We start from the raw sequence: 12,221 nt of genomic DNA, 5'->3' as shown, positions 1-12,221 counted from the left end.
AGTGTGTATGTGTGTGTGTGTGTGTGTGTGTGTGTGAGACAGTCATACAGGTATTCTCTTTCAACTTCACTAACAAGCACTCACAAATATTAAAACCTAGACTCCACTGAAGATCCATTCCAAGGAAGTTGCTGTTTACCAGGAGACCTACATTTAACTGAACTATGCAGATGAGAGAAGGTCTTTGTACTCTCAAAATCCCCTCCATCTCAGCAGTCACTGACTGCAAACTTCCAAGGAATATTTGTATACATTTCAAATACCCCACAGCACATCACACAATCAGCAACTGCACAAACCGACTTGAAGTCGTCAGAAGATGACTGGCTGCTTTTCAGACCGTGCGTGAGATACACTCCCCACCTGCAAGGAACCCTTCCCACTATGTTTGCCCATCAGCTGGCCGGCATCTAAACAAAAATCAAACAGGATGGCTGTACCCTCAATTTCAGCTGTCTCTCCAGCAACACCACCACCACCACCACCAACAGCAGCACCAACAGCAGCACCAACAGCAGCACCAACAGCAGCACCAACAGCAGCACCACCGCTGCAGTCTTGCTGGAAGGCGCCCAGCTTGGGGGTAAGCTTCTGCTGCCGGCTTGTTTGGAAAAAACGAAGACGGGAAGAGCGTAGAAATCTCTGTACAGAAGCTAAGGGAATGCTTCCATTCATTAGAAAGACACTACATACCTACACACAGACTAGCGGGGGAAAGGGCCTAGTTTCCAAGGTAGCAGCCCCCCCCCACCCCACCTTTCTCACTGAAACCACTGTAAATATGCAAAACTGTCAGACATAAGAGCTGGACAGCACTTAATTGCCGGTGACAGTGGCCGGCGAAACACCAAATTACATTCTCGCATGTGTGGTGTCTCCTGATGATGGGTCTGCGACATATTGATTGGAAGGGCGATTACCGGGGGGGGGGGGGGGGGCTGACAGCCAAGCAGGCAGGGCTGAAAAAGGCTTCATCGTCCGTTAGCCAGCAGCGTACTGCTCTCCCTCCATTATGGCAACGAATAACTGGGAGAATTAAACAGGACAGTCTTCACATGTTGAGTGGGAATATCCTCTATGGAAAAGATTTTTGGGATTTTAATATCAAGTGAAGCCATTTAGATGGACCTTTAGGATCGAAAGCCGTGTGGCTTCAGCGACCATGTGACAAGGGGAGGCGAGGTTGGGCGGCGCCAGGACAAGGCTGCCCATTGGCTGGTGATGTGAGCCGCCTTCCAACCACTGGACCAATGCCCCTACCTTCAGAGGCCGGGCAGCGCAAAAGCTGGGCAGCAGGGGCTCACAGCTGCAAGTCATATTGGGGCTCCTCATGCCGGAGACGCGACCACCTCAGCCGGCCCGTTCACCGGCGACCTGGCCCAGCCTCGTGGCCCAGCCTCGTGGCCCTGCCTCGTGGCCCAGCCTCGTGGCCCAGCCTCGTGGCCCAGCCTCGTGGCCCAGGTAGAAGTGTAGCTCCTTACAAGGTCACCATCACCATTGGGATCAGCAGCTAAGTTATATCTAATAAGCATCACATCCGCCAGCTCAGACATTATACTCAGACTGAAGCTCATACACCCCTCCCAACGTGAAGCTGCTGATGTGATAGACGACCGGCACAGGGCAACCACAAGCCCCAGCTGCCAGCCAACAATTTCAGCCATTACATACAAGAGTCTCCTGCATCAGTGTCATAATATGGCCACACTAAAGTGACCCTTAATAGCTGGGGGGGGGGGCTGACTGACCCTTCATCATGCTTTTTCTCCAGCCAGTGGCATAAGCTTCTTATGAGGGGCTCCATTGTGAGATTGTTGTTGGGGGGCACCTACCTCATTTCTAGACATGTCCATGAACGCAAACAAATGTACAAGACCCCTCCCACCCCAAGAACAAAGAGAATGTGCATTGCTCAGTTATACTGTCAGTCTGGGGTATATAAGTGTATGCATTTCGCTCCTCATTTGTGAAGGTTAGGGCTGGGAAGGGGTTAAGGTTCTCATAGCTGGGATTAGGGTTTTCCATAGAAATTAATGTATCTTTGTAGGGACTGTCCAAACATGCAAATGTGTGTGTGTGTGTGTGTGTGTGTGTGTGTGGAGGGTGTTAGTACCAACCATCTCATGCAGGACTCTAATGAAGCCTTATTTTAATGAGTCTTCGCCAGAAAACAATTAGGAGGAAATTAAAAAACAGAAACTACCCCTTCTCAGTATGAGGATGGCCACATGAGAGCCACCATGAACCCCGCCATCACTGGAACAAAGCAGCCCCCTTTCAGCCCAACATGCATAGCCTGGTTTTCTGCGCGGTTTGTGAGCAGCAGCGACTCCTCCCTTTCCGCCCAATATCCTGCACACGAGCACGGACACACGCTGCGTCTCCATATTACACCGCGACGGGGTGCACACTCGCTGAAACACATTCAGGTGGAGGATTCGTGCAGCGCCCCGGCACACCGACAGGTGGCGACGAAGAGGCCGTAACGTTCTTTCTGGTTTGGCACAGGCTCCCAAACTTTGGAAGGAGACTTGCATTCCTGACACAACACGGGCTTCAGACTCACACCTCCATCTGCCGATGAGAGCTACTCATCGCAAGGCCCAGCTGGTCTCCGCTGAGAGACAACTTAAGGTCAGAAAGGGGGGCTAATGGATCTGCTAAAGCAGTCAATAGGGCCGCGGATATAAAATAAACAGGACCATTGAGAAAGCACACAAAATCAATACATGGCATTTTCCTGTGAGGCCTCGGAATGAGTAAGATAAGGACACAGATATAATCTATATAAACACTACCTGTCTGACACAGACTTGGTTTGTCGATGGCTTTGGTTACTTACAGGAACGGGAAACGTATTCAGAATATTCGCAGCTCTGTTGTAAACTTATTTTAATCTTCAAAGAGCAGCAAGGTTTAATGGACAGTTTAGATTCACCGATCCGTTCTAACTGAGCAGATCTCCGATTTACGTCTTGGCGTATGATAGGCTAGAAGAATCACACCATTTTTAAAGATAGAATTTTCCATATTTCATCGAAGTATTTCCATATATTTTACATTATAGGACCTACAGTACACATTAGTCAGATACACAGACCGTTCAAATTAACTGTTACTACTGTGCGCGACTAGTATCATGAAGACTCATTTCTCAAATCGGTAACCCGTGGCACCTGATGCGTATTGCAGCACCGACGATCAGAATGAGAAGTCTTCAGCTCTCAGTCACTTTAAACGAAAATTAAGACCTTTTCAGTTGAGCTGGAATGATTTTGATGAAACGAAGAGAAGCTGTGATCCATATAAGAGTGGAGTAATATAGCAGTCTCCCGTCATACACACGGGGTTTCCATTCATGCCACATAACAGCAACAAACTAACATCTAATACGCATCTTATTTCCAACGGGAATACTAGAAACACTGGGAAAATTGTATTTACGTTTGATTATTTAAAATAGCCTAACGCGAAGCAAACTACATTTCTGTCGTACTATGGGTAACATATCACACTGTAAATAATCAACAGCCAACTCTGACACCTTGTGAACTTATTTTTAAGCTCCTTTGTTTAAATTAATGTTTTGCCTAAAACTGTTACATTCATCAGCCCAGCACATCCTTGCCCGAAGCTCTGCGAGACAATTTACCAAACAAATTATAACCCTGCCAGTGTACTTCATTTGCGGAATTGAATCAGCGTCCGCTCGAACATCAGCCGTCCGCCGTGGGCGCATCTGAAGGCGGAAAAAATCGTGAAACGTGTGGCACCGTATTGCTGCCGCTACCCCGGCGTGTTGGGGCTCACGGAGAGGCGTCGAGTCCTCTTCAAACGAGACTGAATTGGTATTTTAATATGGAATAACTAAACAGCGTGCCTTGCTTTTCTGTGAAGATGTCAAACTAGTATCATGAATTTTAAAAGAGATTTAACATTCAGCATCTTTCATTTGAGTGCTTACAATTGCAAAACAATTCATCCGAGTCAATGATTAATACTGCTTAGGTATTTTAATGCCTGCGCTTCAACAGAACACGCATGCACAGAGAATTATGTTTTCAAAAACTCAAATGTATGCAACTCGTACTTAGCAAACATTTAACTGTTACTCCTATAACTATGCTTTATTGAATATGCAACACACACTGAATCCCACTCAGATTCTCCAAGACTCAGATTGCTCATTCAACTAGTTGGAATGCAATAATGAAAAGTCGCTTGGCTTACCATTCTAAGCTCTTGCGTTCGGTCCTTCATGGCGTCCAACAACGAATCCCCTTGAGATAGATGCTACCCTGCGTCTCCGCTCAGGTTTCACGGTCTGTTTCAGTCTTTTTGAAATGAGCAGCAGCTAGAAACGAGAGCGCGCACTGGGGGGGGGGGTGTATTGGCTGCGTGAACGCGCACCCTTCACATTTACCGAGAGTGTCTCCCCCCCCCCCAGGGTGCCATCTCTAACGTGTTGCACCTATTAATGGTGAGACAAGGCCATCACTTAACTGTGAAAATACCGACCAAAAACCTCCTTCAGCTTACGTCTCAGCGTCATATCAAGACGACTCTCAGCAGTCGAATTTGACGCCCTGCATTATGAGACATATGTTCCCAAGGTTCACTAATGGCGGAGATCAATCCCATTGATCTAGAATACGTCCTTACAACTCGGTGTAATTGGCTGTCAGCTAAACAGGTTGTAAAACATAATGCCTAACTGGTCTACGCTTGCTGGAAGACTTACCTTGGATGGTCCGAGGGTGACCTCTTCCGGTCATTACCACATTTACATGTGTGAGGAATTGCTTTTCGGATCATTCAGAACCACTGTTAATGACGCGCTACACACTCTTTGTCAAAAGACTCGTAATGAGTAAATGTATCATAATTACATGCATAAGCAAACACACTGGATACATTTTACTCAATGCACAATAATCACTAAGCTTTACTTGTAATACATCTCTTAAATGATATACATTTTATTTTGTATCAAAAGAAACAAAAATAGTTCCTTTTTGTAAACATAAAATATTGCTCACCCCTGCACACCACCTAAGTGACTTAAACGTTATAATAATCGAGTCACTGTTGGCGGTTCTCCCAAACTCCATTTTTTCAAATTTTATAAGCAGTCTGGTAGTCCTGTTTTCCAGGTTAAAGTTCAGGCTTGATTTGATCAAGAATCCACCTCTTTGCCTAGAGAGGAGAGGTAAGGAGCACATACAGTGTGTTGCTGCACCCACCACACAACAAACTACCTCAGGGATGAGAACCTGAGTGCAGCCATGTGGCAGATGATACTAGTCTGAATGGACCAGTGTTCCCCCCAGTGCCTGGAGTGCCAATCCTGCCACCAACCCCCAAGTTTTTCCCCTGTAAGCTGGAGGACCTCCTCATAGGGCTGCAGATGTAGGTTAATGTCATACCCAAGATGAAGGGCCTTGCTCAAGGGCCCAATGGAGTAGAATTAATCTGGGCATTCACAGGATTTGAACCAGCAACCTTCCAATTACTGGCACAAATCCCTAGCCTCAGAGCCAGGCTCTAAATAATTTGGCTCAACTTAAAAAAGATGTTAATTTGCATGCGTTTAAGTTTTTCCGGTTTCAATTACTGAGTAAACTAAATGAGTATTTTAACGTTAGACTTAGTTAAATATTTAAGTACAGCCAAAACGATTTGCCTTTACTTTTACAAATCTAATTAAGTTAAAACAACATATCACTACAACTGTTGAATGGATATAACGTTTTCATTATTAGAAGTTTGCTGTTTTATATCACGGCCACACCAGGTAATATACTCCCGGTACCGCAAAGTGTTGGTTTCCTATGCTTATAAATAGAGACATGGGAGCCGAAGAACTACGCAGCCCGCTCTCGCTCAGTATCGGACGAAAGGAAATCCATAATCCCCCCCCCCCCCCCCCCCCCAACGCTATGCAATCCACCAACATGGGGAGGTCTGATGCTGGACGGTAAAGTACAGTCAAACCTCGGATTGCGAGTAACTTGGTTTATTAGTGTTTCGCAAGACGAGCAAAAAATTTTAAAATAAATTTTAACTTGATAAATGAGCGAGGTCTTGCAATACGAGTATTACGCATACGCTTTGACTGCCGAGCGTCACGTAATCACAACTGAGCCGATAGTTCTTCTCTCTCTCTTGCTGCGGGATTGTGGGTAATCGTCTCCCATGCTCGGTCGGTCTCAGTCGGCGTGCCTCACTGGTATAATGAAAATTTAGTAGAAAAGCACCACCCGAATAAGGGCGTAGCCATGCGAGTGATGACTCTGTTTAAGGACAATTATGAAGTTAATTTTGTGCCAAAAGTATTAATCAAAATTTTGAAAACCGCAAGCAAATTATTAAGCATTAGAATGAAAATATGTATTCTAAACATCAAAAAAGTCGAATAAAATAATTTTTCCTTACACCTTCTGGAATGCTTTTCTTTGCTTTTGATTTTATTATTATTTTTTGCTTCTGGAATGCTTTTTGCCTTTGAATTTTTTTTGCTTCTGACTTTTGGCCCTGTTTTAACTTGTGGGTGGGCCTTAGAAGGGGTTGTACATCTTACATATCTATTGGTCAGCTGGAATTTGGAGCGAAGACGCCTTTAACCATCTGAGCGTGCCCACTCCATGACGCTTCGGAAAATCGCAACATGGTGGGAAGCTCCGGAGTCAGTTTACAGCATGGAATTGCATCTTTGCAGTTCTATAATAGTTTATTTTTATTAGGAATCGGTGTGTGCTATGCAACACGTATTTCGCATTCATAAAATGTCACCAACCGATCCAGTTCAGTAACTTTCGTTATTCGTTATGCCTAAATCACCCTTTATCAATTAGCCTACATTTTCTTCTTCTGTGTACTGTTTGTCACTTCCGGGTAAAAAATGTGTCGTGCAGTATCTAGTTCAGTTTGGGTTCAATCGAACTTATACACGGAGCTAAATCCATTCCAAACCACATTATCTGGGTAGACTGAGTGATTTCAGTTGGACTAACATCTTACATGTGTTTTAAAAAACCGGTTGGAGTCGGAATAACACTAATTTAATTTTTCTTTATCATGGGCTGCATTGACTGCACTTCAGTTGATGTTAATGTATGTTTTAATGTATCATAAAACTGCAAAATGCATAAGAACTACCACATTAATGCAAGCACTTAGAATGGTCAGGGCCAAAATGTTGTCAATTTATAAAAGCCTGTAGATAATTTTACATCTTTCTGTCAGAATCTTTAAGAATCAGACAACTTTATCATCCTGAGGGGAAACGCTTAAAATTGTAAATGTGTCTGCTTTGAAAAAGTTATGGATTTTTGTAATAATTTTGTGTTAATTTCAGAGGCCATCTACAAGGCATCAAAAGCATCAGAGAAAGAAGTGGAAGACGTCATGTGAGATCACCTTTGTTACGCTCCAGGCAGAGCAGGAGGTGGTGGCAGACACAAAAAAAAAAGTTAGAAAAAGCACGTGTCTTTGTTACAGCATATGTTGAATTAAATCTTAATTCTTGTTCATGTTGGCCATTTAAGACATTTTCTTGGCAGTGTTAATAGTACTGCACTGTTTACATCATTTACTGTTTTAACTGTTGCACTGTTTACATTGTTTATATTATTTTATTTTTTTGTATAAACAAAGTTGAGTCACAAATGCTTATTAAAAGAACATTAAATTGTAGCTGTTCTTAAATTCTTTCCAGACATGTCACCGCAGTAAAACTGACCAAAAAAATCACAAATCTGTAAAAATAACACGTTCAGAGTTTTACCGTAGCATAAATATTTTAATTCAAACAGATATGACACCAGAAGATAAAGTTCAAGGACAACCTTAACAAAACGAGACTCAATGATACTAATTAGATGTTTAAAAAAGTGCCTTGTTTGTTTGAAGACCGTTAACTGTCAGAAAGCTTTTGGTAAGGCTTAAAGATAGATATCCCCCAGCAAAGAGAGTGCCCCCCAAATAAAGTTAAATCACAATGTAATGCATCGTAGGTCACATAACAAAACTCGAACTGCAGATACTTCCAGATCTCGGCACTGACTTTTCTTCAAATACTTATCTGTAAGAAGAGAGAGACACCTGAAAAACAGGATATATTTGATACTATTACTTAGAACGCTCAAAACCGTTTTTAACCATCACCGTCTTTTTGTCAGAGGGAGGAAAAGGCACCCGACGGTACTTCCACCCGGGCGGTACGACGGCCCTCTTTGTCAATCTTGGTCTTTCTGTCTGGTCAGAGCAAGCAAAAGTATCCCTGCTCAGGCCGTCGGACTAGACCTGGGTTCATCCTCCCGCATACAGTCGCGTTTTTTTGCACGTCATTTTACCTGCAAGTAGGTTACTGTACCCACGTCGTGTCCAAGCTTATTTGCACCCCATGGGGCAATTTAAATAAGTAAATGAGAGGATACATATGGACGGGAAGGAGAAAGAAGACGATGGATATTTTAATACTACTCACTTATTCATACGATTAAATAAAACGATCCTCGTATTTCCTCGTTGCTGTGGGCCGGATAAACCATCTATTTGCACACCGTTTGTCCACAGTGTAGCACGTACCGGCTAAATCCCGTCCTATACCAGATCTCTTCTCTGATTGGTCTCTTTGTGAACATCGGAAGTTGTTGTGTTTTGGTTTTTAGTTCTTCCTCCTCCGCCGAAAATGGCGGAGTTTGGTCAGAAGTTGGGGAAAAGCGCTTGGACTATTAAATATGCGCCTGGTCGATCATGCCAGTTTCCGAGAGTTGCAGGAAATCGGGGAAGTAGGGCGGTTATTGCGGCATCCTGTCGCACGACTCGAACATTCGGATCGCACAAATACGCGCTGGCGTATGGAGGTCGTAAATGTCAAGCTGTCCGGACTGCCGGGGCCACTCAGGGAAGTGCGGCGCAATCCAGCATTTATACACCGCAAGACTGTTTGCAGTTATACACCGCAAGAGCCGGCTGTTTATTTTCGATTTGGAGTGGTTCATTTGCTAATATAGCGGAGTTTTCAACCTCGTTGTTAAGTGGCATTGGTGTGGTACTTTCATTCGACGGTCCAGTGGACCAGCTCAGCACTTTAACAGAAGGGATTCAGGGTGGACTGGAAGGGAAAATAATGCGGTTCGATCAAAGACTACCACCATTTGAAACATTCAAAAGTCATGGATTGGGAAGAAACACGCCGCCTGCTGGAGAAGCAGACACCTGTTATTTGGGCTGCCCGTACCTGCTGAATAAAATTTGGTCACTGAATCAGACTTGGGATCTTGTTTGGAAAAGGAGAGACTGTCTGACCAGCCTGCTTGGAAGAAGCCAGCAGCGACCGAGATCCATATGCACATTGCGGAACCTGAGTGCGAAGGGGCTGAAGACGAATGTTTCCCTGCGGCTTTGGCTCAGGGTGGGTTTGGCTTCCCGTGATAGCAGCAGCTCTGCTCTTCCTCTCCATAGAAGTAAAACAGCCTATTATGACATCCTGCAGGTGTCCCCGAGTGCCACGCAGGCTCAGATAAAGACAGCTTACTATAAGCAGTCTTTTATTTATCACCCCGACAGGAACGGCGGCAGTGAGGCGGCTGCGGAGCGCTTCACTGAAATCGGCGAGGCGTACAGCGTCTTGGGGAGTATCACTTTGCGGAGGAAATACGACCGCGGTATTCTGACCCGGGCCGACTTGCAGGGTTCAGGGACTCCCTTTGCGGAGGAAGCAAGGGCTCCAGGCACCACGGCCACGCGACGCGAAAAGGCTCGGCGCTCTTCGGTCACGGGTGCCGGCAGGAAGCCCGTCTTCGACTTCGACGCCTTTTACGAGGCTCACTACGGCGACCAGCTCCGGAGAGAGAGGGAGATCCGCTGGAGGAGGGAGCAACTGCAAAGGCAACAGAAGGAGGGCTTCAGGAAGTGGAAGCTGGGCAAGCTGACGGAACTGTCTGTAGCTGTGCTGCTGGCCCTGGGGATGGGCATCATCATCAGCATACACACTGGACACTAATCCTCTCCCCGTTGTCCAGAGACCCTGAATGCAGGCAGTAAATTTCAGGCTCAGCTGTCAGATTTCACAAATCTCTTTTTCGGTTTAATTTATGGGTTGGGTGTAAACAGGCATGTATAGAGAGAGTCTATATTAAGATAAAATAATTCCCCTGACATCCTTATGTTTACTTGATTGCGCCAGATATGATTTACTATCATTCATTCATATTCAGATTTCTTAATCAGAGCAGGGTTCTCTATCCCAAGCAGCACAGGGGTCACAAGGTGTGGGACATCTTGGCTGGGATGTTTTACAGTAGGACACACACACACAGACTCAGTCAAGGTTGGCGATTTGGAGACACCTGTTAGCCTAAAGGTATGTCTTTGAATCAGATTATTATTAACAACACTCAACATCCACAATGCGGTTTTTTGCACAATGTAATTTCTGTGTTTCTGGTTGGTACAGTGAAGGTTGCCAGGTAGACATGAAATATGTAAAGAACATGCAAACTACACAGCAGTAGACTGCCACCCCTACCAGCCTCACAGGGCATTCACTGTACTGACAGTGCTTTGGTTGATCCATTGCAGCTGACATGTAAAGTCAGGGTACTGCAGCACTGTAAGCACAGGAATCACATGCCTTCATTTTACAGAGAAAGGAAGCATTTATCTCCTGTGAAGATGGCCTTTGTAACAGTGTGTAATACTGTAACCACCTATATTGTTGAAATGACAATAAAAGCAACCTTGAACCTTAAATCAGGGGTGTAGTTAGGCCTGTTTTAGGGGGGCTGAAATGTTCTGTAGCCCCCCCAAATCAATGTGTATTTATTGGCTTAAGTCATGAACAGTCCATCAGCCCTCCCAGTAGACTCAGACCCCCCCGTCCACTCATCGCTAACTACGCCCCTGCTCTAAAAGGATTAATATTTCAAAGAAATAAAATATTACCATTGTGTCTAGTTTGGTTATTATTCATTGCACCCTAGTGAGTTTTTTTACGCCTAGTGTTGCTGAGAGGTACATTATATTGCCAAAAGTATTGGGACACCCCTCCAAATCATTGAGTTCAGGGATTCTAATGACTTCCATAGCCACAAGTATGTAAAATCATGCACCTAGGCATGCAGACTGCTTCTATAAACATTTGCGAAAGAATGGGTTGCTCTCAGGAGCTCAGTGAATTCAAGCGTGATACCGTGATAGGCAATGCAATAAGTCCATTCTTTAAATTTCCTTGCTACTAAATATTCCACAGTAAAGTGTTACTGGTATTATAACAAAGTGGAAGCAATTGGGAACAGCAACTCAGCCAACAACTGTTGAGGCGCACAGTGTGCAGAAGTCACCAACTGTCTGCAAAGTCAATAACTACAGACCTCCAAGCTTCATGTGGCCTTCAGATTAGCTCATGAACAGTGTGTAGAGAACTTCATGGAACGAGTTTCCATGGCCAAGCAGCTGCATCCCAGAATTACATCACCAAGTGCAATGCAAAGCATGGGATGCAGTGGTGTAAAGCGTGCTACCCCTGGACTCTAGAGCAGTGGAGATGTGTTCTCTGGAGTGACGAATTACACTTCTCTGTCTGGCAATCAAGTGGACGAGTCTGGGCTGGTGGTTGCCATGAGAACGGTACTTTCTGACTACATTTTGCCAAGTGTAAAGTTTGGTGGAGGGGGAATTATGGAGTGGGGTTGTTATTCAGGGGTTGAGCTTGGCCCCGTAGTTCCAGTGAAAGGAACTCTTAATGCTGCAACATTCTGTTCCAACATGACTGCAAGGTCCCACACAAAGCAAAGTCCTTAAGGAGATGAATGAGCGAGTCTGCTGTGGAGGAACTTGACCAGCCATGCCCAGAGCCCTGACTTCAACCCGATAGAAACACCTTTGGGATGAATTAGAGCAGAGACTGTGAGCCAGGCCTTCTCGTCCAACATCAGTGTCTGACCTCACAAATGCTCTCCTGGAAAAATGGGCATAAATACACTCCTAAACCTTGTGGACAGCCTTCCCAGAAGAGCTGAAGCTGGTATAGCTGCAAAGGGTGGGCCAACTCCATATTAAATCCTATGTATTAAGAATGGGATGTCATTAAAGTTTGTGTGTGTGTGTAAAGGCAGGTGTCCCAATACTTTTGGAAATATCGTTTATTTAGGATTATAAAACTGAACGCATCAATTGTGCAATCCTCCAGAAGTTCACGAAGACGCCTCTAGATG

The 12,221-nt window shown here is 44.8% G+C and overlaps 2 protein-coding genes across 5 annotated transcripts in view; one reads left to right on the top strand and one right to left on the bottom strand.

Moving 5' to 3' along the window:
- LOC111841522 (syntaxin-1A-like) overlaps window positions 1-4,692 on the bottom strand; it is a 33,321-nt gene extending 28,629 nt beyond the window's left edge. The window contains exon 1 of one of the 4 annotated variants that reach the window (XM_023807333.2): window positions 4,231-4,692. In XM_023807333.2, coding sequence (XP_023663101.1) covers window positions 4,231-4,260 — 30 coding nt within the window. In that variant the 5' untranslated portion in view covers window positions 4,261-4,692. The remainder of the gene's footprint in view (window positions 1-4,230) is intronic. The other 3 variants (XM_023807331.2, XM_023807330.2, XM_023807329.2) reach the window with 3 other exon arrangements.
- A 4,595-nt stretch (window positions 4,693-9,287) lies between these two features.
- dnajc30b (DnaJ (Hsp40) homolog, subfamily C, member 30b) lies at window positions 9,288-10,961 on the top strand. Its single transcript, XM_023807219.2, has 2 exons — window positions 9,288-9,418; window positions 9,574-10,961. The coding sequence occupies exons 1-2, from the start codon at window positions 9,393-9,395 to the stop codon at window positions 10,007-10,009; spliced, it is 462 nt and encodes a 153-aa protein (XP_023662987.1). The 5' UTR covers window positions 9,288-9,392; the 3' UTR covers window positions 10,010-10,961.
- Window positions 10,962-12,221: the final 1,260 nt, after the last annotated feature.

This window comes from Paramormyrops kingsleyae, chromosome 17 (genome assembly GCF_048594095.1).
Source record: "Paramormyrops kingsleyae isolate MSU_618 chromosome 17, PKINGS_0.4, whole genome shotgun sequence".
NCBI lineage: Eukaryota > Metazoa > Chordata > Actinopteri > Osteoglossiformes > Mormyridae > Paramormyrops > Paramormyrops kingsleyae.
This window is presented reverse-complemented; position numbering and strand designations above follow the sequence as displayed.